Consider the following 25,519-nt stretch of genomic DNA (forward strand, 5'->3'; position numbering starts at 1 on the left):
CACGGCGACCGTTTTAGATTTTACATTTTGTTACAAACAAATGTGCCAGATTAATTCGAAATTTTTAGTTATCAATAAAAAGATTGAACTATATGTTGCAAAACCTGCACAACTGGTTTCTAAGGTGACACTGATTTTAACTTGGACTCAAATTATATTTGGTAGGATTCAGCAAAAAGGTCAGCTTCAATCTAAAATAGCGATTTTTATGCGTTTAAGTAAATCTAAAAAAACTAATAATGTAAGTATTTTTACATTCACTTATCTACAAACACTCTATACTAGGCTTTATCTGAAATCACCCCTAGACGGTCAGGCCCATGGGTCCTCCCTCTCTCACTGCCCTTATTTTGAACCAGTAATCATCCCTCTGCGGGGTGTGCTTGATTACACTGCGTTCCCTGAGGTAAGAGGGATTTGTGTTTCTGCAGAGACCCCTCTTGTATGCTTCTGCTCTCAATAAGCTCTGTATGCATGAATGGTTATTGAGTCCCGCTATTTCTTCAGATTTCATCTGGTCTAGTTATATCTGGTTGTATGGGACCAGTGGACTGTCTCTTATTGGGCCACGCTGGGTTACCCTTTCTAATCTAGCGTCTCCTTCTAGTCGAGGAGAGGAAATGCTCCCCTCACTGTGAGGATTAGCTATGAGTCGCTTCCAGTATGTGCTGTAAGGGTCCGCCTCAGCTTGAGAGCCGAGAGAGCTGCTCCTGAAAAACTTCATTTGCAATGAAACTGAGTGTTAGGCCCATTTCTGTCGCCTCCTTGATCAGGAGTTGCCTCTATGCTGGGACCCTGTTATTCCTTTTAGAAATGTGTGATCTAGCAGAATTCCATTTCTGTTGTCCAATTTGTGATCTATCTGCCCCCTGGATATGGCTGTCCTCCCCTCACTGCGGAAGGGGCCCCTTGAGCTCGGCGGTCTTGGGTAGACTGGGTGAGTCCTCCTCTCGTTAGGTCCTCTGACCCTGTACTATTGATCACTTCGGTCGAGCTGGGTTCCTCTCTCTCCTCGCTAGGGGTTGAACCTTCCACTCCCTGAGCTCTGTGGATGTAACATCAGGTAGTTGATAAGCTGCCTCTATTTGGGTCAAGCCAGGCAGTGCTCCCCTCACCCCAGAGGGTTGTCTTCAAGCCTGGTGCTCCCGATTGAGCGTCGCTGGACTTCTCTCATCGAGTTCTCCACTCGTTAGAGCTCCTCTGAGTAGCAGCCTCAAGTGTGCACGCTAAGCTTCTGCACACTTTCTAAAATCCTATATGGTAAGGATTGCGTGCTGTCAGCCTCGTTCCCTTTCTCTGAGTTGGTTTTGGCCCCTGTTCTCGGCTTTGGCTCCACTCAACTTATGTATCTCTATTGATACATTTCTGAGCATAGGGTTGCTACAAAAGATTTGTCGAGTGAGTTCTTGGAGCAGGTTTATTCAGAATCAGCGGTAGCCCCTCTGGGTGGCAGGCCAGAGTCTGGTTTGGTTTTTAGACACCTGGCTGTATCTCCTTAAAGGAATCTTTTTCTTCTGATTCCAAGCCTTGAGCTCAGCCCTAGGATTGGGCTTTCTAGCCCAGCCCTTAAAAGGTAAGTTCTTTAGGGTATGCCCTTGGTCGAAGGGGATAATGTCACTGACAGCCATCTAGATGTCCTTTAGGGCAACTCCCATGGCTATGGTAGAGTTGATACTTAGTGCTCGCCATGGTTTCTGCTATGCATTCCCCTCAGCATGGCAGCGTGAGTATACCGTTCCCATATTGACCCCTAGAGTATGTAACTTAGGAACTGTGTCATCTAGTTCCCTTGCCATGCTTCTGACGTAGGCTTCAGACGAAGAAGCAGATGACGTGTTCTCCTGGTGCCCTTTTATATTGTGGTCTCACTGGGTGATGACGTCATGGGCTGTCGCCGGCCAATGTTATTGTCATGTTTAGATATATGCTTCAGACACTGGTCAGGCTGAAGGCGTTCCCCATAGCGACCCCTAGAGGACGCAGTGTCTCGTTCCCTTCTCAGGGAACCATGGTTACAAACGCAATCTGAGACGTTTTCCACAACCATGGAATATTATGTTAAAGTATCCTTACAGAAAAATATTGCAGTAATATATCTTAAACTTCTCATTTAGCCCTTGAAATAAAATGATGTGTCACTTGAATGCACTGTAAGTTTCTTTGTCAAAAAGAGTCTGTCATTTATGTTTAGATTTATGCATTTAGCATATTCTTTTTTATCCAAAGCCAATTACGAAAGAGGAACAAAAGCAATCTGTAGAAGAGCCAATAATATCTGTTATAAAGAATGCCATAATTATTAGACAACTAGATTAGGAAGCAGAGAGAAGAGAAATGGTGGTCAAATGAAAAATTCTTCCTTGTGACACAAGGTTCCAACCTCGATCAACTAGTAAATCATTAATGAAAATGGTAATAAACACTTTACATTGTTACAGTTATTGTTGTTTCTTTTATTTATGCTTTTCACAATATATCCATTGCTTTTCACAATATATCTGTTTCTCTCTTTCTCCAGCTGTAGACTTTAGTCTTGTGGTTCCTACTCGCCCTGTGTCTGCTGATCCTGGAGCAAATATCATCTTACCCATTCATCTCTCACCTGAAACCAGTTCTGTATCCATGGACATCAGATGAAACAGAGCTCATTTATTAGAATATATACAGGGAGGAGATAAACAAGTGAGTCTGTCCATCCTGGAGTTAAAGAGGGTGGAAGCCTCTTTTAGTTCTCTGAGCTATATGTCAAATTGTTTAGGCCCCGCCCACGGCCATTGACAAAGAGTCCTGCATTTCTGTAGTTTCCGCCATCAGCAAGTTGTGTTGGTTGTACACTGTCCTCCATTTTCTCGGCACTTAAGCAGTTGTAACATTAGTAATGTCTCTTAAGCAATCATTATAGTGCTTAGATAATGTTTTAACTGTATTTGTGTGCGTGGTGATATTTGTTCGTGCAGCACTGTTAGTTCAGTGGCTCTAGCAAACACATCCTCCCTGCGCTGCCGAGTTGGTCACACAGCTCGGTCCATTGAGTCATGCCACTGACACGCCCACTTTTGAAGACAGGGTGGGAATATGCAGGTCATTTGCATTTAAAGTAATGCACAACATAACAGCTCTTCTTTTAGACATGCCCCAAATATGACATTTTCCAGATGTTATAATAAATTATCTGTGGGGTTATTTGAGCTAAAACTTCATAGACACATTCTGGGGACACCCAAGACCAGTATTGCATCTTGTAAAATGGGGCATAATAGTTGCCCTTTAAAATAAATGCCACTTGTTTTAATATTTTGCTATATAATGCAAAGATGTGATTTTAAAAGTGTGGCTTTGGTGTCCAAATACATTTTAGGGCCACAACTTCTGTGAGGCATTTAAAAATCACCTTGATATTTGGTTCATCTTAGAGATTCAGATGAGTGCTGATACTTGATTGGTGCATCTCCGCAATGTGCTAAGAAAACTACAGGATGACATTATGCTACAGAAAGTACATCTATTAACAGGAACCTTAAAGTTGCTTCAAGAAACACTCAATCAAGATAAAATGAGAAAAAATGCATTTGGTATATGAGACAACGAGATTATTACAAAATTATTATTATTATTAATTATATTAATATATTATCACAAAACTAGACTATATATAATGTAAATTGCATTCTCTCTCTCCCTCTCTCTCTCTGATTTAATTATTTAATAATTATAATGTAGGTCCTACATCTAGAAGTTCAAATCCTATGATGACCAGAATTCGTCCCCTTAGTAAAACACTGTCACTGTAAATGTGTGTGTGTGTGTGTTTCTAATCTGAAAGTTTGCAAATAATCAAAGAATACTACAAAATAACTGTAACTAATGAAATGGTAGTTTTCATGTAAAGTTAAAAAGCAAAACAATAAATCTCTAGTTAAACAGCAATTGCATATATCTTCCACTTGATACTTACTGTTTGATGCAGTTATAACATATTCTGCTGGTAAAGTGCATATTGAAATTGGCTTTAATACGTGTCTGTACACCTTCATTGCGTGTTCCTGGTGCATGCAATCACAAGATATCAACACAATTGTTATTTAAAATAGTTTCCTTTTTTAAGTCATTTTATTTTATTTTTTTATTTTTTTTACAGATTACAAATATGCAACAAAAATTAAATGAACACCTCAATAGTTCTTCCCATTATAGAAAAAGTAAAGATTTGTATTTTAATCTGTGCACTATAAAGCAGATTCTATGTATTTTGTTAGTCATAATCTATCATTGTCCACAGTTTAGACAAATAGTGCTGATTCTCTTGTATTTTTCCTGTCCATTGGAGATAGAGGACTGACATACACTAATATTGTAGCTGCTCTTTTATGTGATTTGGTTAGTTTAATGTTATGCACATCCTGTTTCTTTGCTTTTGTGTCAATATTGCAGTGGCTAGACACGATGGTGGTCAAATTGGAAGACAAACAAGTGAAGGAAATACTGCCACTCAGCAAGAGTTGTTCCGGCCAGTTATACAAACACAGAATCTTTATAACAGGGCAGTCAATCATTTTACCTGCAAGTTCTATGGAACATGGACAGGGGAGCCCTGGAACAATAATACAAAGTATTGGCACAGAGCTAGAGAGATCCTCCCCAGCTGTATAATCACAGGTTCAAGAAAGAGAAAGACCATCAGAATCAGCAGGAGAATCACACAAACATCAGATAGATGTAAGGCAGTGTTTATAATAAACACTGCAATGTTCCATAAAAAATGTTTATTTCATGATGACATTTGATTACATGAAGGCATCAACTAATCATACTTCACTCAAATTGTATGCAGATATTATTGTTAGAATATTATTTAAAAAGTAGTAATTTATATATATATATATATATATATATATATATATATATATATATACACACAAAAAATACAAGTTTTATACACATAAAAATATTTAATATTATTACAGTTTGTGTGACTCATCTGTTTCTTTCCCTTTTTGTATGAAGCGCCACCGCGATCCTCTCCGTTCCTTTCGCGCGCGCCACGTCACAATCACCTACCGAACTCGCGTGACATCTGAAAGAAAAAATGAAATAAATAAATGAGCGAGGTGCAATTCCGCCAGGAGCCGTGAGTGTGTGTGCGCGCGTGAATGTGTGTGTGGCGTCTCGTCTGTCTGAATCGTTAGACATCAGGAGGGCGATTCAAACCGGGAGAAATATCACACCACCACCACCATCCTCCTCATCCTCTTCATCCTTATGTCCGCGCTTAAAACCAGCCGAATTAAATCAGGGTGGTGAAATTTTGTGCGAGCTGCCTATGAAGGGGATGAAGGTGTGACACACACTACAGAGTGTGTGTTGTGCTTTGCATTAGTGTTAATGCTCTTATTTACTACTCTCTTAATTACGAGCGATGGAAAATGGAGCATACATGTCGTGATCTGAGAGAAGCATCGTGTTATTCTTATGGATTAATATATGATCTGAACTCAACCCAAGTCAAGTGAGTAACCTGCTTAGTATAGCGTGTATAGTGCTCTAGATGTCTGTATATTGTGATAATGTCTGTTGCATGCAATTTTCTGTTATTTAAATAAACTCCCTATGTATCATGTTTCCAGTGTTTAATGGTTGAGTTTTGGCAAACTGAAAAAAAATAGGGCGTGCATTTCTTTCACAACATTCAACAAGTATTGTTTTGTGCTGCTTTAATGCTGGTGCGTTCATTGCATTGATTCTTACACCAGCGGTCATGTGAAATAGCACAAGTAGTATTCATGTACAATGTCAGGAGTGTGAAATGACATGCAGAACACACTAAATACATGTCCACATGTTTTGCATGGTCTGTGTGAGCGTCTGTACACACATAGACAGATTTGTGCAGATTCGAAGTGGGAGTATGATGGCTCGGGATAATTTTCACCTATTGGCCCTATAGTGTAAGGCAGTCATAACTAGTGTCATCTCTCTCCTGCAGGGATGAGTAATCAGGGGGAGACGGAGACAGAGAAACAGATAACAGAGCAGTGCTTGTGTGAACTCGTGAAATAAAAGCATGGAAGAAGGCTGAAATGGGAGACTTCAGGTTTTATTTATATACGGCTTAAATAATTAAAGAGCCGTTCATGGATGTTGAACTCTGATGGTGAGCAGTGACCTGGTGTGATTGCTGTGGACATCGAAAAGCTGTTTGATAATTGAAAGATCTGACACATGCCTTGTTGATTTAAATTCATAGTTATCCAAAATCCACCCTTATTCCTCAAAGTTAGACAGAATAGGCACTTGCTCTTGAATAAAATCCCACATTGAGCTAATAGGAACATGTGTTAGATATATTAGAATGTCTGTTCGTTTGAGTAATACATTTCTACTTTAGGTTGATGTGCTTGTTTTATGATAGACTACAGTTTCAGATGTTAGAATTACATTTGACTGAATTAAATTGGTTAATCGCGACTGATGTTGCTTAAGTATTTCAATATTATTCTCCCACTTCTATTTGTCTCCCACTTTTATCTGTACTTTTGTAAATAAACAGGCAAAAAGAAACAAAATACCTTGGCTTTTAAGTTTTAGTCTGTTTGTACTGTACCTTAAGTGAGACTGAATTATGAAAATGTTTTTTTTTTTGTTGTTGTTTTTAAACACTAAGGATGCATTTTTTTATCAAACATACAGTAAAATTGTGAAATATTATTACAATTTAAAATGCCTGTTTTCTTTTACAATCAATTGTAAAATATCTTTTATGAAAACAGTTGCTTCATATTTTTATAATAAATACAAAAATGTAATACATTTCTTTCAAGATTCTTTGAATAATAAAATGTTCAATAGAACATTTATTTGAAGAATAAATACTTTGTAATCTTATAAATTACTGTGAATTTTGATCAATTCAGATGCATCCTTGCTAATTAAATATATATTTTTTATTTTTATTTTACTGACCCCCATTTTTTAAGAACATTTCAGTTCTTCTCTCTTTTCTTCTTCTGGTTTCATATCCTTTCATTAGCACAAAACTTCCTGTTTCATTTCCCCTCTATCTTTTTGCTGAAGTTACATTTTTAATGTTTTCTTTCTTTTCTTTTTCTTTTTTTTTTTTGAAGCAACATATCAGAACTACTTAATAGTACAGAACTACTAAATACTTATTAGCTTAATATTTCTAATTGATATTTGATTTTAAGGCTGACTGACTTGTAGATAGTGTGACATTTATCTAGATGGTAGTCAAATACATGTGGTAATGCTGAAGTGTCCATTTTTTTAATCAAACATACAGTATAATTGTGAAATATTATAACAATTTAAATTCCTGATTTCTATTGTAAGATATTGTAAAATGTAATTTATTCCTGTGATGCGCAGCTGTATTTTCAGCATCATTACTCCAGTATTAAGAGTCACATGATCCTTCAGAAATCATTCTAATATACTGATCTGCTTAAGAAACATTTATTATGTTTAACTTTTATTTATTATGAAAACAGTTGTTCTCATATTTTTTTGGAAAACTTAATAAATTTTTGTAGATTCTTTGAATTATAAAATGTTCAATAGAATATTTATTTGAAAAAGAAAAACATTGTAACATTATAAATGATAAATCAGTTCAAATGCATCCTTGCTAATTCTTTTGTTATTTTGTTATTTATATCTTACTGACCAATTTTTTTTAGAACAATTCAGTGCTTCTCTCTTTTCTTCTTCTGGTTTCATATCCTTTTATTAGCACAAAACTCTTTTCCTGTTTCATTTCCCCTCTATCTTTTTGCTGATGTTACATTTTTTATGTTTTCTTTTTTTCTTTTCCTTTTTTCTGAAGCAACATATCACAACTATATACTTATTAGCTCAATATTTCTAATTTAATTTAAGGCTGATTGACTTTGTAGACAGTGTGAAGTTTATCTACAGTCGTGGCCAAAAGTTTTGAGAATTACATAAATATTAGAAATTGGAAAAGTTGCTGCTTAAGTTTTTATAATAGCAATTTGCATATACTCCAGAATGTTATGAAGACTGATCAGATGAATTGCATAGTCCTTCTTTGCCATGAAAATTAACTTAATCCCAAAAAAACCTTTCCACTGCATTTCATTGCTGTCATTAAAGGACCTGCTGAGATCATTTCAGTAATCGTCTTGTTAACTCAGGTGAGAATGTTGACGAGCACAAGGCTGGAGATCATTATGTCAGGCTGATTGGGTTAGAATGGCAGACTTGACATGTTAAAAGGAGGGTGATGCTTGAAATCATTGTTCTTCCATTGTTAACCATGGTGACCTGCAAAGAAACGCGTGCAGCCATCATTGCGTTGCATAAAAATGGCTTTACAGGCAAGGATATTGTGGCTACTAAGATTGCACCTAAATCAACAATTTATAGGATCATCAAGAACTTCAAGGAAAGAGGTTCAATTCTTGTAAAGAAGGCTTCAGGGCGTCCAAGAAAGTCCAGCAAGCGCCAGGATCGTCTCCTAAAGAGGATTCAGCTGTGGGATCGGAGTGCCACCAGTGCAGAGCTTGCTCAGGAATGGCAGCAGGCAGGTGTGAGCGCATCTGCACGCACAGTGAGGCCAAGACTTCTGGAAGATGGCCTGGTGTCAAGAAGGGCAGCAAGGAAGCCACTTCTCTCCAAAAAAAAACATCAGGGACAGATTGATCTTCTGCAGAAAGTATAGTGAATGGACTGCTGAGGACTGGGGCAAAGTCATATTCTCCGATGAAGCCCCTTTCCGATTGTTTGGGGCATCTGGAAAAAGGCTTGTCCGGAGAAGAAAAGGTTAGCAGCAAACCTTTTGAAAACTAATATTTATGTAATTCTCAAAACTTTTGGCCACGACTGTACATGGCAGTCAAATACATGTTGTAATGCTGAAATGAAGTGGTAAGTTGCATATTTTTTGCTTCTGGTTATTATGTTGTCATTATTTTGCTTCTGAATTCTATGACCTTATGTTATTAGTAAAAGAAACCTTTTAAAAGTTGTCTGTTGGATTCAGAATAAAACCCAACAGTTATCAGGGTGCTTTTTAGCTAGGTTTTTTTGTTGTTGTTTTTTTTTTTTGTTGTTTCGTTTTTTTAAAAAGCATTTAATCCACATTGAAACTTTGTTGGATGTTCCTCAACTCCTCTCGTTTCTATTGTAGCATGCTTCCAGTAGGCTAGTTAAAGAACCTTGTCCCGTGCTCAGTTAAACAGCTGTAGTTTCAATATTTCAGTCAGGACAGTTCATGTGAAGTAGTGAAGGGTCTGTTGACTATCACATGATAATGTCACTGTGTTATTAACACTAATAGTTTCTCTGTCTCTCTCTTTGCTGTAATTGCTGTTAAACTTGAGAAAGAGCTGAGCTCTCAGACACAGAGGTGAGGAGGGGTTAAGCTCGCTGTAAGATGATACACTTCCCTCATTTAGCAACTTTGACCTCTCACTAAATTCATATTTCCTGTAATGCCTTATATTTCTCAGTCTCGCATAGGCTTAGATTCTGGTTTGGACACACCGTCTGTTTTCCACTGATCGACAGAGGTATGAAACTTTAAATACTATGGTTGGAGTGGGATAACACTGGAATTGATTTAACATAAGTTTAAATTTAAATTAGTAGCAATAATCTGTACACTTAATTAATCTATATACTATTATTTCCTCTCCCATCACATAAAATATTTAATTTCAATTTAGTTTTTTTATTTATTTTACATTTTAAATTTAGTTTCTTTGTATATTTATGATTATTTAAAAAAAAAATTTAAAACACAAAATATTTCAATTAACTTTTACTTTCTTTCTTTCTTTCTTTATTTTTGTGTGTGTTTTTATTTTTTTGCTGCTTTGTTTATTTAGAATTATTATTCCTCTTTCAACCACATGAAATATTTAAATTCATTTTTTATGATTACCAGAGCATATTTAGATTTTTTTCTTTTTTCTATTTTTACGTTAAACTTTTTGCTACTTTGTATTTATTTATGATAATTATTTCTCTATTAACCACAAAATATTTAAATTCACTAATTTTTTGCTACTTTGTGTTGATTTGGGATTATTATTTCTTTTGGAACCACACAAAATATTTAAATGAACTTTCTATGATTACCAAAGAATATTAGATATTTTTGCCTTTTATAAATGATTTGACATTAAATTGTTTGCTATTTTTTGTGTTGTCTGTGTGTGTTTGTGTTGTCTCTCAACCACACAAAATGTTTACATTTTTTTTATGTTTGCAATAATTAGATTTTTTTTCTTTTTTGATTATTTCAAAATTTGATAATTCAAACTTTATATCTTACTAATAATTCTTGCATTTCAGAATATAATTGCCTTTGTTTCCTATGAATTAAATATGTAATTGCATTGCTTCTTGTATTTTTTATTATTATTCCATTTTTAGTTATTTTCCTGCATTCTTTAGTTATTTTCCATTTGACCCTTTCCTGATCAGAGTTTTTATTTTCTTAATTCTGTATTTTATAAGCATTGTTTCTAGTCCAGTATCTGCAATATCTCACACACAGGTTAATGTGCAGCACACGTTTCCTAAAAGAGGAAGGCTCTGTGCTGGCAGCCAATGGCGCAGCTCTTTTGTTTGGAGTATAATGGGCTGCTATTTGTGCTCACAGGTAGCTCAGAATGATAGTTTGCCCTTAAGGAAGGAAACGCTTTTCTACACAGCTGCTGAAGCAGACCATATGGAGTCCGCTTTCCACTGCAGTCTGTAGTGCTGAATGAACATGTGAGACACACACACACACACACACACACAATCACAGTCTGAGATGTGTTCACAGTTGCAGAAATAGTTACAGCATCAGTGCATCACGTGATGCTTCTGTCTATCCGAGAGGATTTTTATGATGTGAATGCGTCTTTTCAGGTTTTATTGCTAAATTATTTTGGTATCAATAAATAACCTTTACATGCAAGAGATAAGACCTCTAGCTTAAGAGAAAAAGATTCTTTTATTGCTCTCCCTCGCTCTCTGTCTGCCCATTCATGCTATATTTCTTTCTGCATCAGTGGATCTGATGTATTGACCTTTGAAGGAGGGTGAGAGCGAGAGGAAGATGTGGGACGGCGTGTGTTTTTGATATATGTCTCGATAGAATGGTTGAAATTGTTGGCGCACATATCAGATGTGTTTAGAGAGGGACTGTGTGTGTGTGTGTGTGTGTGTGTGTGTGTCACTGCAGCACTCTGCATCACTGGACTTCTCCTCATGGCCTGACGGGGCTCCACTGCACCAGACAGAGACATGAGAGCGCTGCCAGGCTTTTAGAGATGGTGAAGAGTGTGGTGGTGGGATAAATAGTATGCAAACTTGCATTCGCTTTATCTCTTTTTCTATTCTTTCTTTTTAATGACCTCTGCTTTTTTTATCCTTCATGTATTATGACAAAGGAAAACATCTTAAACCAGCCTTTATTTAAAGGTTTGTTGGTCTCCCAGCCTGGTCTGGCTCATCTTTAGGATGGTTTTAACAAAGTTTTGGACACATTTAGCTGGTAAGGCTTGGGAAACCAACTGAAACCAGCTAAGACCAGCTGCTTTAAAGTGATAGTCCACTCAAAAATAATTTTCCAAACTTGTATGACTGTCTAATTTGTCTGTGGAATTTTAATGTTGGTAATCAAACAGTCAGTGACCAACACTCTTAAAAATATCTTCTTTTATGAAATTCATACAGGTCTATAACAACATGTATTTTCATTTTAGAGTGTACTATCCATTAAGGCTGTTTATTTTTCCTGAATTCTGCCTTTCCTGTGATATGTTTTGAGGCTTCTTTTCTTTTTCTTTTTTCTGTAACTGTATTTTAACTGTATGTATAACTTAATATATTACAACTTTAACTGTGTGTGTGTGTGTATATATATAAGCAACCTGCCAAAGCATGACTGAAAAAAAAATGACTGAACAAATAACATTAAAATAAATTCTAATTCAAAAACAGTATATCATATAAGTTCAACTAAATCCATTACCGCTGTAGGGAATAAAATGAAATAAAAAGTTTCAACCACAGCATTAGATTTAAATCTGCTCAATGTTGCACCATGGTTTTAGTGCATTTGTAGTGCATTATAACCAATCACTCATGAGTCTGTTGCGTTTATGAATGCAATGGCCAATCACTGCACTGCACGCACTTGCTGACTGAATTAAGCTCTCACACTAATTCTCTCATCATAAACAACAAATTGCAGATGCACATGTAAGAGATTCATTCATAAAACCGTGTATATCAGCTTTACTGATTATAAGGGGAGTTTTTTGAGCGTGCTTAAACTCATGCTAGACTCAGGTCTGTCATAATGTTCTTTGACAATGTTTTTGACAAAGTTTTTTGTTCGCTTTCTCTGTATAATTTATCCGCTGTTTGAAAAACTAGAAGGTACAGGTATTAAATAAAAAAGATTTATTCATTACCTCATCCTTGAACATCTTCCTTAATAGCATCATCAAGCTTCTCCTTTGTTATTGTTTTGAAATAGCGACCTCTAGTGGCGAAAACTTTCATATTGTAAGTGATGTTATTTCACTTAATATTTTTTTTTAAATAGTACAGTTTACTGCACAGTTTTCAACTTTAATCTGCATCTGACACGTCCCCTTTATCATTGGTCAGAAACTGATAGCTCTGCCCCAAACTCACTCCATTGGCTGCCGCTGAGTCAGTTTTGGTGTGTGGGCTCAAATAAACAGAGCAAAAGCAGTGCAAATTCACAATGTTATTATTTTTTTTTCAACTAATAAATGATTCCCTAATAGTTGTCTTTGCATATTAGGCTTAAGATAAAGATGTTTTTACATAAAAAAAAATCACCTGCGAGGCTTCAGGTTTGAAGCTTAGACCAATTATTTCTCATGATAAAATCACTGTAACGCATGACGTCTGGCTTGATTTCATCTTCACATCTCCTGCTTTATCCATTTCAGTTGCTTGTGTTCCTCTTTTCCAACCCCCTTCCCATCTCTTGCTCTCTTTCCATTTTGTTTGGCCAAGTACAGAAACGTAAGTCACTCTCCAGTCTTTTAAATTCTCTCTCTCTCTCTCTCTCTCTCTCTCTCTCTCTCTCTCGTCCCCTCCCCCTCTCTCTTCTGCTGGTCTCTTCTGATCTCTTCTGTTCTCCCTCCCCCTCTTGCTGCAGTGTTACTGCTAATGTATATTATCGTCACTGCAGTCCTCCACTGCTCACCCCTCTCGTTCTCTCTTTCTTTTACCCTCTCTTTCTCTCTCCCTCTCCTTCAGCTTCCATTTCCTGTTCAGTGCTAACAGCATTTTTACTCCTCAGTGTGTTGTCTTGTTATGCGCAGGTTTTATGTGACATGCGGTCAAACACACACACACATAGGGTAATTATACCTTGTCTCCCTCACCCTGTGTGTCAGGATTTCTCACGCTGCTCAGATGCTCTCTAAACCCTTGCCTATCTGCTCTTTTTCTGGTCGTTTTTCTCCCTATTCTTTGTGACCCCCTCCCCTTGCAAAAAATTGAAATAAATAAATGCTGTAAAACATCACTGCTGCTGAGTTCAGTTCTAGTGCCTGCTTTACAAACACACACACACACAGCACAGTAAAATATTAACCCTCTCAGTTCTTTTGCACTTCTTTTTTTTTAATTTTCACTTTTGCATTTTTTATTTAGTCATTCACATTTATATTCCTTTAATCTATATTTTCTTAATTATTTAGAAAAAGTTCCTAATATTATTCATATTATTCACTAAAACTGCCAAATCACAATGGGAAAAAAATGGTGTAGAAACTTTCCCTTTAAATCACATAAAGAATTGCAAAGAATTGTCAAGTTACACATTGAATTAAATATTACATTTTAAAGAAGAAAGACCAAAATAGTGTTTTCTTCAAAAATCTTTGTTATTTTTACAACTTAGAAAAAAAAATGTCAGTGCACAATCGTTTCTATAATGACAGATTCAGATGAAAATCTGATTTTTTATTCATATTTTGGAAATACTTTACTGCACCTGATCCATATATTTTCTCTACCCTTAAATCATTCAACATCATCTTTTCTTTTTGTTTGTTAAGTTTTCAGTAACCCTTTCTCCTCTAAGTGATGCAGTGCTGCTACTGATATCAGCTCAGTTCAAACAAAAACACTTTTTTAATTTCCTTTTTTTCTCAAATGTCAGAATTTTTATATCAGCTTTTTACCCTTTTCCTCCATCTGCACATTCACTTAACTCACTTTTTTTAATGGTTTCCTTTCATAATCCCTCTTCTGGGATCATTTAAGTATCACGTATGTTCAAGTATGTTATTTCACTAACATGCTCTCTGAGTCACATATATGCACCTGAAAAGTCTTAAACTCACTATTTTTATAGTGCATTAATCTGAAATCTCTGTGGCTGTGCAACAACACCAGATTTATTCTGTTTTATGCTTGGTACAAGTACAATATTTTAATTTCAGACTATTTTGAACACCATGCAGTTATAAGTGTGTAAACTTTATAACTAGTTAGATAAGAAGTGATTTGTTAAAGATTTCTTTTTCATGTATGTGTGATTTACATTTTGTTTGTATCTGTGAAATTTACCAGCAATTTCTGAGTAAATGTTGTTTCTACACATTTTTTTTCAGCATAGTGTGCATAACTTCTAATTCTAATTCTAATAAACTTACCAAAACAGTATATTCTAAACTAATATAACCAGCACAGCTAGACTAAAAATAGTTTTCCTTTGCAGTCTTTGCATAGTTTCTTTAAGAAGTGAAAAAAGTCTTACCTTCAATATTTCCTCCTTCTTTCTCTACTTTCTTTCTATCCTCCGCTGTCTAAATGCAGTTCTGAAAGAGTTGACTAACTTTCTTCAAGCTCCCTAAAAAAGAATTAGAATGGACATAAAGGAAAGTGACAGAAAAGGGAGGAAATTAGATTCTACCTGGCTAAAAATAGGCAAAATGGATAAAAAGAGTGAGGGAAGAGGAATAAAGTTCTTGTGAAATGAAATGAAGAGGGGATCAGCTGAAAGGAGGTGATCCACAGTAGTAGAAAAAGAGAAAAGTGACTGATCCAGAGTCATTCTCTGTGAATTGTGCTTCCTTAATGCGGAATTGGAGAACAAGGGATGGTTGGGGGGGGGGGTGGATTGGTCGAGAAGAGGAGGAGAAAGGGTAAGGTGGGGGGGGGGGGCAAACAGAGATGGGATAGGATCAGAAAGACAGCTAAATGAAACAAAGTGGACTAATACTTTAAAAGCAACTAAATCAGAAGCATTTCAACCAGGGCTCTTCACTATAATCACACACAGAGGAGAGAGAGAGAAGAAATGAGCGGATGCACAGTCAGATTTTTACTGCAGCAAAACTACACCGTTCTCTCCAAACCTCTCTCGCCCTCTCTCTCTCTCTCTCTTTCCCTCCTCCCCCTCCTGCTCGGTGACGCTGGGCTACAGTGCTGTACTGCTGTGTGTGCATAACAACCTTTCTATCTCTCTCGGTCTCTCGGTCTCTCTTTCTCTCGCTCCTGTTCCTCTCATGCAATGAAGCTCTTGACTTATTAGCTGCTTCATTTAAAGAGATAGAGAGATTGAGGGAAAGAGAGACAGATATAATTTTAATCAGTTGCAATAGTCTCTCGTCCTCAGTTGCATCTTGCAGTGGCATTGCTTCAGCCCAAAGGAGATTTGAAAGCAATATGCCTGATTGAGAGATTGACAGATAGTATCTGTATTTGATATGCATGGGCTATTGATGATGTTACATTTAATTTTATATTAAATGCATCTTAATTTTCATGCATTAACTTTCAAAACGTTAAAATTACCAGTTAAAATGCTGTTTTGTGATCTTTGATGTGTTTATTCTTTGATCGCCAGTTATATAATGCTCACTTGCATTCTATTCTATGGTCTAGTGGCTCTACTTATTGTTTTTCTCTTCTATTAATTGCTTCTGCTTGCATTATTGTCATTACATAAAAGCATTGTCTATACAAACAAATGTAGATCTCATTGTTGATAACTTGTGTTAAGTTGATTGATCTTGTGATCCTTTTGTTTATTGTATATCATCTGTGTTCAAAATGATTTCAAAGCCCTTCTTAACGGTTCCATGACAGTGATTTGTGATATACTTTGATCATTTTAGAGACGGGTTGACATGAAATACTCTTGGGAAGACCTGCAGTGTGAGATGCCACCTATAAAACTATTTTAAACGCCCTTATTTTTGAGTTTTGTGCAGTTTGTTTATCCTCATATTAAGTCAGGGACTGCATGAAATGAAATATTTGAAGGGAAAAGGTGATTAAATAGAGGATAGTTACCGTACATGACCTTCACTTTTAAAAATGAAGCTTCTTTACTGTTTATTTTACATCATCCAAAGATTCTTTATAGTGAAAGAAGGGCTATTTAGACGGTTAAAATGTTCTTCACATTATTTTAAGAACTGTTGACTGAAAGGTTCTTTAGGGCGACCTTAAATGGTCATTGCTGCAACAACCTCTATTATGAAGATTTATCTTTAAGATTGAATGACATATGTACATTTAAATTCTTGATGCTGATGTCATAAAGGTCCGCACACACGTCATGCGTCAGTCACCAGAACACATGCCAAAAACACACAAGGTCACATGGCAAGCTTGTTAATGTCACTGCAGTATTTTTGGCATATCAATAGCGGGACCCCTGTATGATGTGCAAGATCCCCTCCATTTTTACCTTTACTAAACATCTCCCCTCTTTCTCTCCCCCCTCCCTCCTGTCCCCCCGCAGACCGCTCCTCTCTCCTCCCCTCTCCGTTTTTTCTCCCCCCCTCCCTCCCCAATGCTCAATTCGGTGTGTGTCTCCTCATACAAAGGGCGCAAGGGTGTGAACAAGTCGTCCAACAAAGCATGTTACAGCGCCGACATGACTTGCCCGTCGGAAAGCGAGAAAATCGTCATCAACTGCGGCGGCGTGAGGCACGAGACGTACCGGAGCACCCTGAAGACGCTGCCCGGGACGCGTCTGTCGTGGCTCACTGAGCCGGACGCCTTCAAGAACTTCGACTATGACCCAAAGTCCGACGAGTTCTTCTTCGACCGGCACCCGTCTGTCTTCTCGTTCATCCTCAACTACTACCGGACGGGCAAGTTGCACTGCCCCAACGACGTGTGCGGTCCGCTGTTCGAGGAGGAGCTCGCCTTCTGGGGCATCGACGAGACCGACGTGGAGGCGTGCTGCTGGATGAACTACCGGCAGCACCGGGACGCGGAGGAGGCGCTGGACAGCTTCGAGACGCCCGAGCCGGAGGTGCCGGAGGACGACCCGGCGCTCGCGGGGGACGGAGACCTGAAGAGGCTCTGCCTGCAGGAGGACGCCAGGAAATTGGGCTGGTGGCGCGTGTGGCGACCGCGGATCTGGGCGCTCTTCGAGGATCCCTATTCGTCCAAATACGCGCGGGTGAGTGTTCAGCACCTCTTTACGCGTGGACAGCTCCTCGGTGTAGCGCTCTGGTAACTTACTTTAAATGTTGTTGAAACCCTGATTTGAGACCCCTATCCTTCAAAGCAGTGTATTGCATGGACTAGTTTGGCTGATAACAGAAAGGTTTTAGGATTCCCTTGAGTTTGAGCGTCCTGATTTAGAAAATCTAGGCACTTTTTCGAATGGACAAATCCATAGTATTAGTGTATTTATGATAACACACTGAATTATCAGGCAAACAGGGAACGTTCTCTTCCAGGTTCGCTCAAGTAACGAACGTAAGTTTACTGGTTACATTCCCAAAACGTTGGCCAAAAAGAAAAGAAAAAAATATATAGCTACGGACTAGGAACGTTTTTTTCTTCTTTTTTTTTCAATGAAAAGTATTTGGATGTTCATCTTATGTTTTTTTTTTTTTTTTTACATTACTACTTACAGCTGGTTTCCAAACATTCGAAGAATATTCAAAAGTAACATTCCTTTATTGTTTGCAATATGCTAAAATGGAATGTTAATGTTTGCATAAAAAAGGGGGAAAACATTAAATTATCACAATTTAAACATTCAGAAACATGTTTTCATAACTTAATGTGAACGTTATCAAAACAGAACATAATTTTGTTATCTAAGTTAACATAAGGTGAAGTTGGAATCTTAAAGGTTTTGGGTTTAAATCCCAGACTGTGCCCTTGTTTTTTGCCCCATTTATTTAAAAAACAGACACTTTTCCAAAATTGTTAAATCTGTAGTATAAACCTCTGTTAACCTACTGAACTTACTTACATAGTTTCCCAGCTACCATGTAACGTTCTTGTGGTCTGGTAAGGTTCTTTCAAAGTTATTAACAAACTTTATTTCAGGAACGTTAACAGAACATTCTTTAAAAGTTATATGGTTTTTAATGACATTCCCAAAACATTAGCACAAAAATGTTTGCATCATTCAAGAAACATTTTTTTCTGAAACATTTTATTTAGACGTTCATCAATAATTTTTTTTTTTACATATTCAGAAGTAACATTCCCATAATGTTTGCATAATAATCAAACGTAACATTCCCTTAATGCTAAGAAATAACTTAAAAACGGTTTTATATTTCATATATTTAATAACAATTTTATACATAAATAATGTCTTGTTTGGAAAGGTTGAAACTGAAAGATTATAGGCGCAAACGCCGCAAGCATTTACATTTTGTCTTTGAATAAGACATCCTCAGGTAATTAGTGTACTGTAAGTAGCTTTAGATGAAGGCATCAACTAATTAGCAAATCTGAGCACTCTTATTCCTTCACAAATGGTGCTGAAAACTTAGTTACTCATTTAACTCAATTTGCTGCTAGTTTGTGGGATGCACGATAAAAGTTAGTTTGTTAAGTAAGTAAGATTGTTTTATGCTCCGTTCCTCAGAATATGCATTGGTGAGTGTGAGTAACTTCATAGTTTAATCTACTGTGTACAGCCTAGTGGTTAATATCTGGGTTGGTAATTGAAAGTTTGTAGGCTCAGATACCATGAGCGTTCAACCATCATTGTGCCCTTGAGCAAAGATGTGTCATTTAATAGATGTACAGTAAGTGGCTTTGGATAAAAGCGTCAGATGAATGACTAATGAGTAAGTAACTGTGTTTGGGTGTAGATGAAGATCTGTGTAATAATTGAAAAGTTGTGAGAATGTGAGCTGTCCTCGATCAAGATATTTAACCTGAGGTTGCTGGTCACTTTAGACGAGTAATTAGTGCAGTAACGTGTGTTTTCAGTTCATCCTTCATCCTCAGACTGTTGCAGCGAGTGGATAAAGTTGCATGATTTCCGTAGTTGACCCAGTTCAAGCAGGTTAAATGAGCTTTGAAGGATGCAGTTATCAGCCTGTCAAAATGAAATCAGCACTGCCAGTGGATATTCCCCCGGAATCACACATTGCACCACCATCAAACAAACATCAGCCTCATATTTATGCGCGTAATTGCATGTTATCATGCGCCATTACGCACGAGCCCCCTCTTAGATCCATTTGCACGCTCTTTGTTTCAGCTGTTTTAAAGTGTTGCACCTTACAGTAGCAACCACAAAACCATTACTGCATTTATAGCCCATAAACCCGCTGCTCTTATGAATCTTTAATGCTTCCAATGCCCAACGCAGCAAACCCAGACGCTTGTTTCTTAATCGCATCCTTGGTCATTTTCATTTAAATGCAGACTTGTGGGGTTTTTTTAGTTAATAATGGATGCTTTCGTTCAGTCTGATGCGATTATAAGCGCTGATACGGGAGCTGGGTGACATTTGATTGATATTGCACAAATATGATAGACTATAACTCATATTTTTGCCCTGAGACATGGTCAAATATTAGAAAACAAATGCCTTGGTGTGTTCATACACTGTGTGGATTTATCAGATCCTGCTGAGGAAGTGACTTGAGGTTGTGTTACAGGATTTTTTTTTTTTTTTGTATATATAGAATATCTATGTCCATACGATAACTCGCATACAAGTTGGTTTATCAGCATATTTGCTGATTATATGCTGTAGATTGTCTTTCATGTATTTTAGATGAAATTGAGATGCATTGCTGTCTAATTTAACATCTTATGTCATAGAGGAGCTTCCTATATGAAACCAGATATAATGACCTTACTGTGGGAAATTTGTAGGAAAGAGCTTTAAAGCAATGTCTGCGTTTACATATAAATAGATGAGACACATGCACAATGGCTGTCTGCTGTGTGTTTGTGCACCTGCAGATGGATCTAGACATGGCTTATACCTGGGGAATGCATCTCTATTGTCCAAATGTCATTAGCAGGTTAATATTTGCCACAGTTCATTCACCGTGTTGTCAGCCAGAGTTTACTGTATAGTTGTTGCTGTGTGCATGCAAGCATTAACATGCATGTACACGTATAGTAAACACAATCATTTAGTTGGGTGAACAGTGAGGGTTTTTTAATGTCCAGTGAGGAGAGAGCAGGGTGACTAATATATACTGTATGGCATGCAGCTGAATTATAAGATGATCAATTTAAATTACTTATATCGGGCTATATTCATGAGAGTAAGGACAATCAATTTTGGAGTAATTTTTCTTTTTTCAATAAATTCATACTTTTGTTCATCAAGGATGCATTGAAATTGATAAAAAATGACAGTATAGACATTTCTGATGTTACAAAATCTTCTTTTTCAAATAGCTGCTGTTCTTTTTAATGTTCTATTAATCAAAGAGCCCTGAAAATCATGTATTACAGTTTAAAAAATATGAAGCTGTTTTCAACATTGATAATTATAAGAAATATTTCTTAGGCTAAATCAGGATATAAGAATGATTTCTGAAGGAGACACTGAAGACTGGAGTAATGATGCTGTAAATGCAGCTTTGATCACAAGAATAAATTACATTGTACAATATATTCAAATAGAAAACACTTATTTTAAATTGCACTAATATTACACAATATTACTATTTTTAGTGTATTTTTGATCAAATAAATGCAGCCTTGGTAAGCAGAAAATACTTTTTTCAGCAACTAATACTTTTTTCAAAAACTACTTTTATACAATATACAATGTAAATTGTCCCACTGAATTTCAGTGCAACAATTTATGTTACAGTTTTATGACTATTTTACAAAATATATTTTTTTAAATTCATATATTCAAATTTTTGACATTTTGAGATTTATTTTATTGACACAAACAATTTTACTCTTAACTCGTGTTTTCAAAAACAATGATAATTAATTCAGAATATTGTTTATGAACAGAGTTCCATTTAATTGAATTCACTCAATATTTATTCAAAATTCAGAAAACAATTTAAGCGCTAAAATATCTGCCAACTTATTTCAGTTTAGTGACAGTAAATAAGATACTGAGTTTAAATAAACACTATTTTACTCTTTTTCAACCTTATTCATAAAAACAAGAACCCATTTCTTAGTTAACAAAAATCACAGATAAATCAATTCCTGCTCAAGTTATGCTATTTTAATTTAATTAAATTCACCAATTTACATAACGATTTTGCCTGTGATTTATTCTGCTTGTGTTTCACGAGTAATGCTTATTTATTTGACTGTATCTATGCAAAAGTCTCTAAAAAAGATATGTAAACATAAACATAATGCTCCGCCAAGTCCAAACCCAGTATCTCAGAAAGCATTTCAGCAGTGTTACTGCGCGGCGTTTCTCTCCGGTCATGCATTAGCACACGACAGCGCTCCGTACCCTACAGTAACACTTCACTGACCTCAAATCTAGCAGGACTAGACAAGACAAAGATAAAAAAAATAAAAAACGACGCGCAGAGGTGAATGGAAGGAAATTACTGGTGTGATTTAAAGCCGCTCCCTATAGATTCGTGGCGTGGGTGAAGTATGAAACATTTATGAGCCGAGCGAAAATCTGCATGTTATTCACAACTACAGCAGTCCAACAGATGTGAAGCTTGAACACACATTCGTGCGCAACACTGCCGCAATACTGCTCTCCAGCAGCCCGAGCTGTGCACTAGAGCAGGAAAAGCAAAGTGCATAAGTTATACACAGTTGCCACAAAAAGTTTTTTGGATACTTAAAGGGATGGTTAAAAAAAAGTCAATTTACTCACCCTCATGTTAGAATACATATAGATTTATTCTATAAAGTATTTATTTGTATTTTGAATAGGCTTTTATTTGTGTTTTCAGTTTTTCATGTGCTTTTTATGTTCTTTTGTCATTTTGTCAGTTTTGGCTTTTTTTTTTTTACACACACTGGACGTAAGGATACTTGTGCACAGCATGTGTTATGGTTTCTGCTCATTTATTCAGAAAATAAAGTCTAAAATGCTTTCAAATTTTGCTATAAAAACACCTCTGATATTACGATAATGAAATTTCAATCATAATTGATCTGAAAAGAATTAAGTTTGAAATACAAGAACAAAATAAGATATATATTGATAAATAAAAATGTTTAAATTGTATTACAATTTGTGTTTTAATTTTAGTTTAAAAAAAGTTTTTTTTTGCTTTGTTTACATTTAAATTTTAATAATTGTATTACTTCCACTTCAGTTATTTTAATTTTAGTTTGTGTTTTAATTCATGTGCTTTTGTCAGCATATTTTTGTTTTTTTTATATATATTTAGCTTATTTTTATATAGATTTATATATATATACATTAGATGATGTTTTCTTTCTGATTATGACATCAGAATCAACTGTCAATCCGTTTCAAAGTGTTCTGATTCAGTGTTATAGGGAAATACTTATCTGATAAAATTTGTGTATGTTATGATGTAAGTAATATAGCAGGAACTTATTTAAAGAAATATATCTTGATTTAACTTGCGTTATACTGTCCTTTTGATTCTGTTTACACTCCTGCATAATGTCTGCAGCTCAATGTATGTTTGATTGTGTATTCGGCTCAGACATGAAGGTCACGTCTAGAGCAGTCTCACATCTATAACTAGTGTTTGGCATGGAGTCTGCTTCCATCAACAGTTCGCCGGTCGCACGGTCTCTGAACACCTCCTCCCGCCGGCCGAGCGAGCGAATCAACGGGGTGCAGGAGTCCCATGCATAGCCGTCCTGTTAAACAAACTGCTTTGGGCAGCTTTTCATGACATTGGCACTTAAGTCCAGGACACTGTGTTTTGCCTAGAGAATGAAGGGACATCTGAGCTCACACAAACACTGCCTCCTGCATACTCAGTGTGCACATAAGGATACTTATTCACAGCAGGAAAAATGGATTCTGATGATTTATTCAGAAATATGTATGTGTTATTGTAGATTGATATTATTTACAGTTTAAAATGCCTTGAGATTTGGCTATAAAAACACATTTGACCACTGTTAATGAAATGTAATCATAACTCAGTTGAATAGTATTAAGCTTACAAAAACATTAACATTTTTTAATGAAATAGATATATAGAAAGTTGTATTATTATTTTTTTAATATCGTTTTAAATTGAGTGTTTTTATATATTTCTGTATAGCTTCTGTATAATTTATTTATTAATCAATATCCATTTTAATTAGTAATTTTAGTATTTCAACTTATTTATTTTAGTTAGTTGCAAAGACAACCTGTTTTTGGGTTTGTTAGTTGGACAAACTCATAAACATACATCAGTGCTTCACTCCCTGTTAAATCTGTCACGGCGACTCCAGTGCCCTTCAAAAACCAAATACCATAACAGTGAAACACTTACACAGAGAAAAGTGCCTTCAAAGTTCATTTTGATTGATTTGATGTCAATTTTCGCACTCCATTTTCTCCGAATCTCTGTATAGTGGAGCCAAACTCAACAGTCACAGGACAGATCATAGTCTAAAAGACCCATTTCTAGTCATAACTCCATTAGGACAAAATGCATAGATTTGCAGAGCAGTGCGTCTCCAAGAGACATGGAGATGTCTTCCTGTGTTTCATACCATCACAGTTTGAATGAACGATTGAGGCATGAGGTAATGAACCCACACACATTGGACAGAAGTGCCCATATGTTTGATGAGGGTTTATGTTGACCGTGTTCTGCTGATGCTGAAGGTGCCATGCATGAACAAACCTGGTCATCTGCAAGATTTTTAGTTAAACTAGCTGCAGAATTTGAATGTAGACAAGTAGAATTAAGATTATTAACTAAAGAAAATACATTTTCAAAAAAATTTTAATGTTGGCTTGAAAGAGCCTTGTTTGAGAAGTTTGAAAATAATGTTCTAAAGCCTTGCAGATTTAAAGTTTGAAGATTTAATTAAAAAGTCATTTGTTCTTGCTAATTAAACACAAGCAGTGATTCAGTGTCACATGATCCTCCAGAAATCCTTCTGATATGCTGCTCAAGAAACATCATGTGACACTGAAGACGGGAGGAATGATGCTGCAAATTCAGCTTTGCATCACAGGAATAAATTACATTTTACAAAATATTCAAAAAGAAATTAGATATTTTAAATTGCAATAATATTTTGCAATATGACCGTTTTTACTGTATTTTTTGAGGAAATAAATGCAGCCTTGGTGAGTCTTCTTTAAAAAAATGAAAAGCTTAATTTTTCCAGACTTTTGACTGATAGTGTATTGGAGAATTGCTCACATGTGCTAGACTGTGATTGGTCCCAGGGCTTTGAAAGATTCGACAGGAAGCGATTCGGTTGTGTGTGTGTGTGTGTGTGTGTGTGTGTGTGTGTGTGTGTGTGTGTGTGTGTGTGTGTGTGTGTGTGTGTGTGTGTGGGTGTGTGTGTGTGTGGCGATCTCTTCAGTTTCATGTCGTCGGTTTCACAGGGAGCCTTAGCTCGGACCTGCTGGGTAATTTTATCTCTGTGATAATTGGAACTTCCTGTGGCGATGAGATCATATCCTGCTGAGGCACATCAGAGCAACAGCATCACAGCCTGGTGTCTGACTCACATACAGACGCTTTGTCTCTACGTGAGGACGTTCCGTGGTTAATGTGATGGGGAATATTGGGAAATGTCTAACAGGATTTCCTGTTTTTCATATGGATTGGATGTGGGAGGTTTGTCCTTGGCATCTTTGTTTCCGATAAACCAATAAACATAGTCAAGCTATTAAAGGACCATAATTTAATGTTCACTAACGCTTTCTAATTATTGACAGCAGTAATTCCATCCATCTCTGAGGAGCTGTTTTATTCCCAGCCTTATTAGTGGGTCATAAATATTTTAACCTAATAATCCTGAATGTACCACAGTAATTACATGCTACTTTTTAAATACTTTTTTATTCAGCAAGGATGCATTAAATGCATCAAAAATGACAATAAAGACATCAATTATCTTGCAATTCGGGGTGGGTGGGTTGGGGTGGACTGTTTTCAACATTGATAGTAAAAAATGTTTCTTGAGCAGCAAATCAGCATATCAGAATTATTTCTGAAAGATCATGTGACACTGAAGACTGGAGTAATGATGCTGAAAATTCAGCTGTGCATCACAGGAATAAATTACATTATACAATATATTCACACAGAAAAGAGTATTTTAAATTGTAAAAATATTTCACTGTTTTTACTGTATTGTTAACAAA

General features: G+C 36.4%; 1 protein-coding gene across 4 annotated transcripts in view; it reads left to right on the forward strand.

The window, feature by feature from the left end:
• Window positions 1-5,057: 5,057 nt before the first annotated feature.
• Window positions 5,058-25,519, forward strand: part of kcnc3b (potassium voltage-gated channel, Shaw-related subfamily, member 3b) — a 73,663-nt gene continuing 53,201 nt past the window's right edge. Inside the window, exons 1-2 of one of the 4 annotated variants that reach the window (XM_059525118.1) lie at window positions 5,058-5,506; window positions 16,781-17,449. In XM_059525118.1, coding sequence (XP_059381101.1) covers window positions 16,832-17,449 — 618 coding nt within the window. In that variant the 5' untranslated portion in view covers window positions 5,058-5,506; window positions 16,781-16,831. Of the gene's footprint in view, window positions 5,507-9,461; window positions 9,549-13,016; window positions 13,039-16,780; window positions 17,450-25,519 lie in introns of those variants that run through there. The other 3 variants (XM_059525120.1, XM_059525121.1, XM_059525119.1) reach the window with 3 other exon arrangements.

Source organism: Carassius carassius, chromosome 35, assembly GCF_963082965.1.
Source record: "Carassius carassius chromosome 35, fCarCar2.1, whole genome shotgun sequence".
NCBI classification, from domain to species: domain Eukaryota; kingdom Metazoa; phylum Chordata; class Actinopteri; order Cypriniformes; family Cyprinidae; genus Carassius; species Carassius carassius.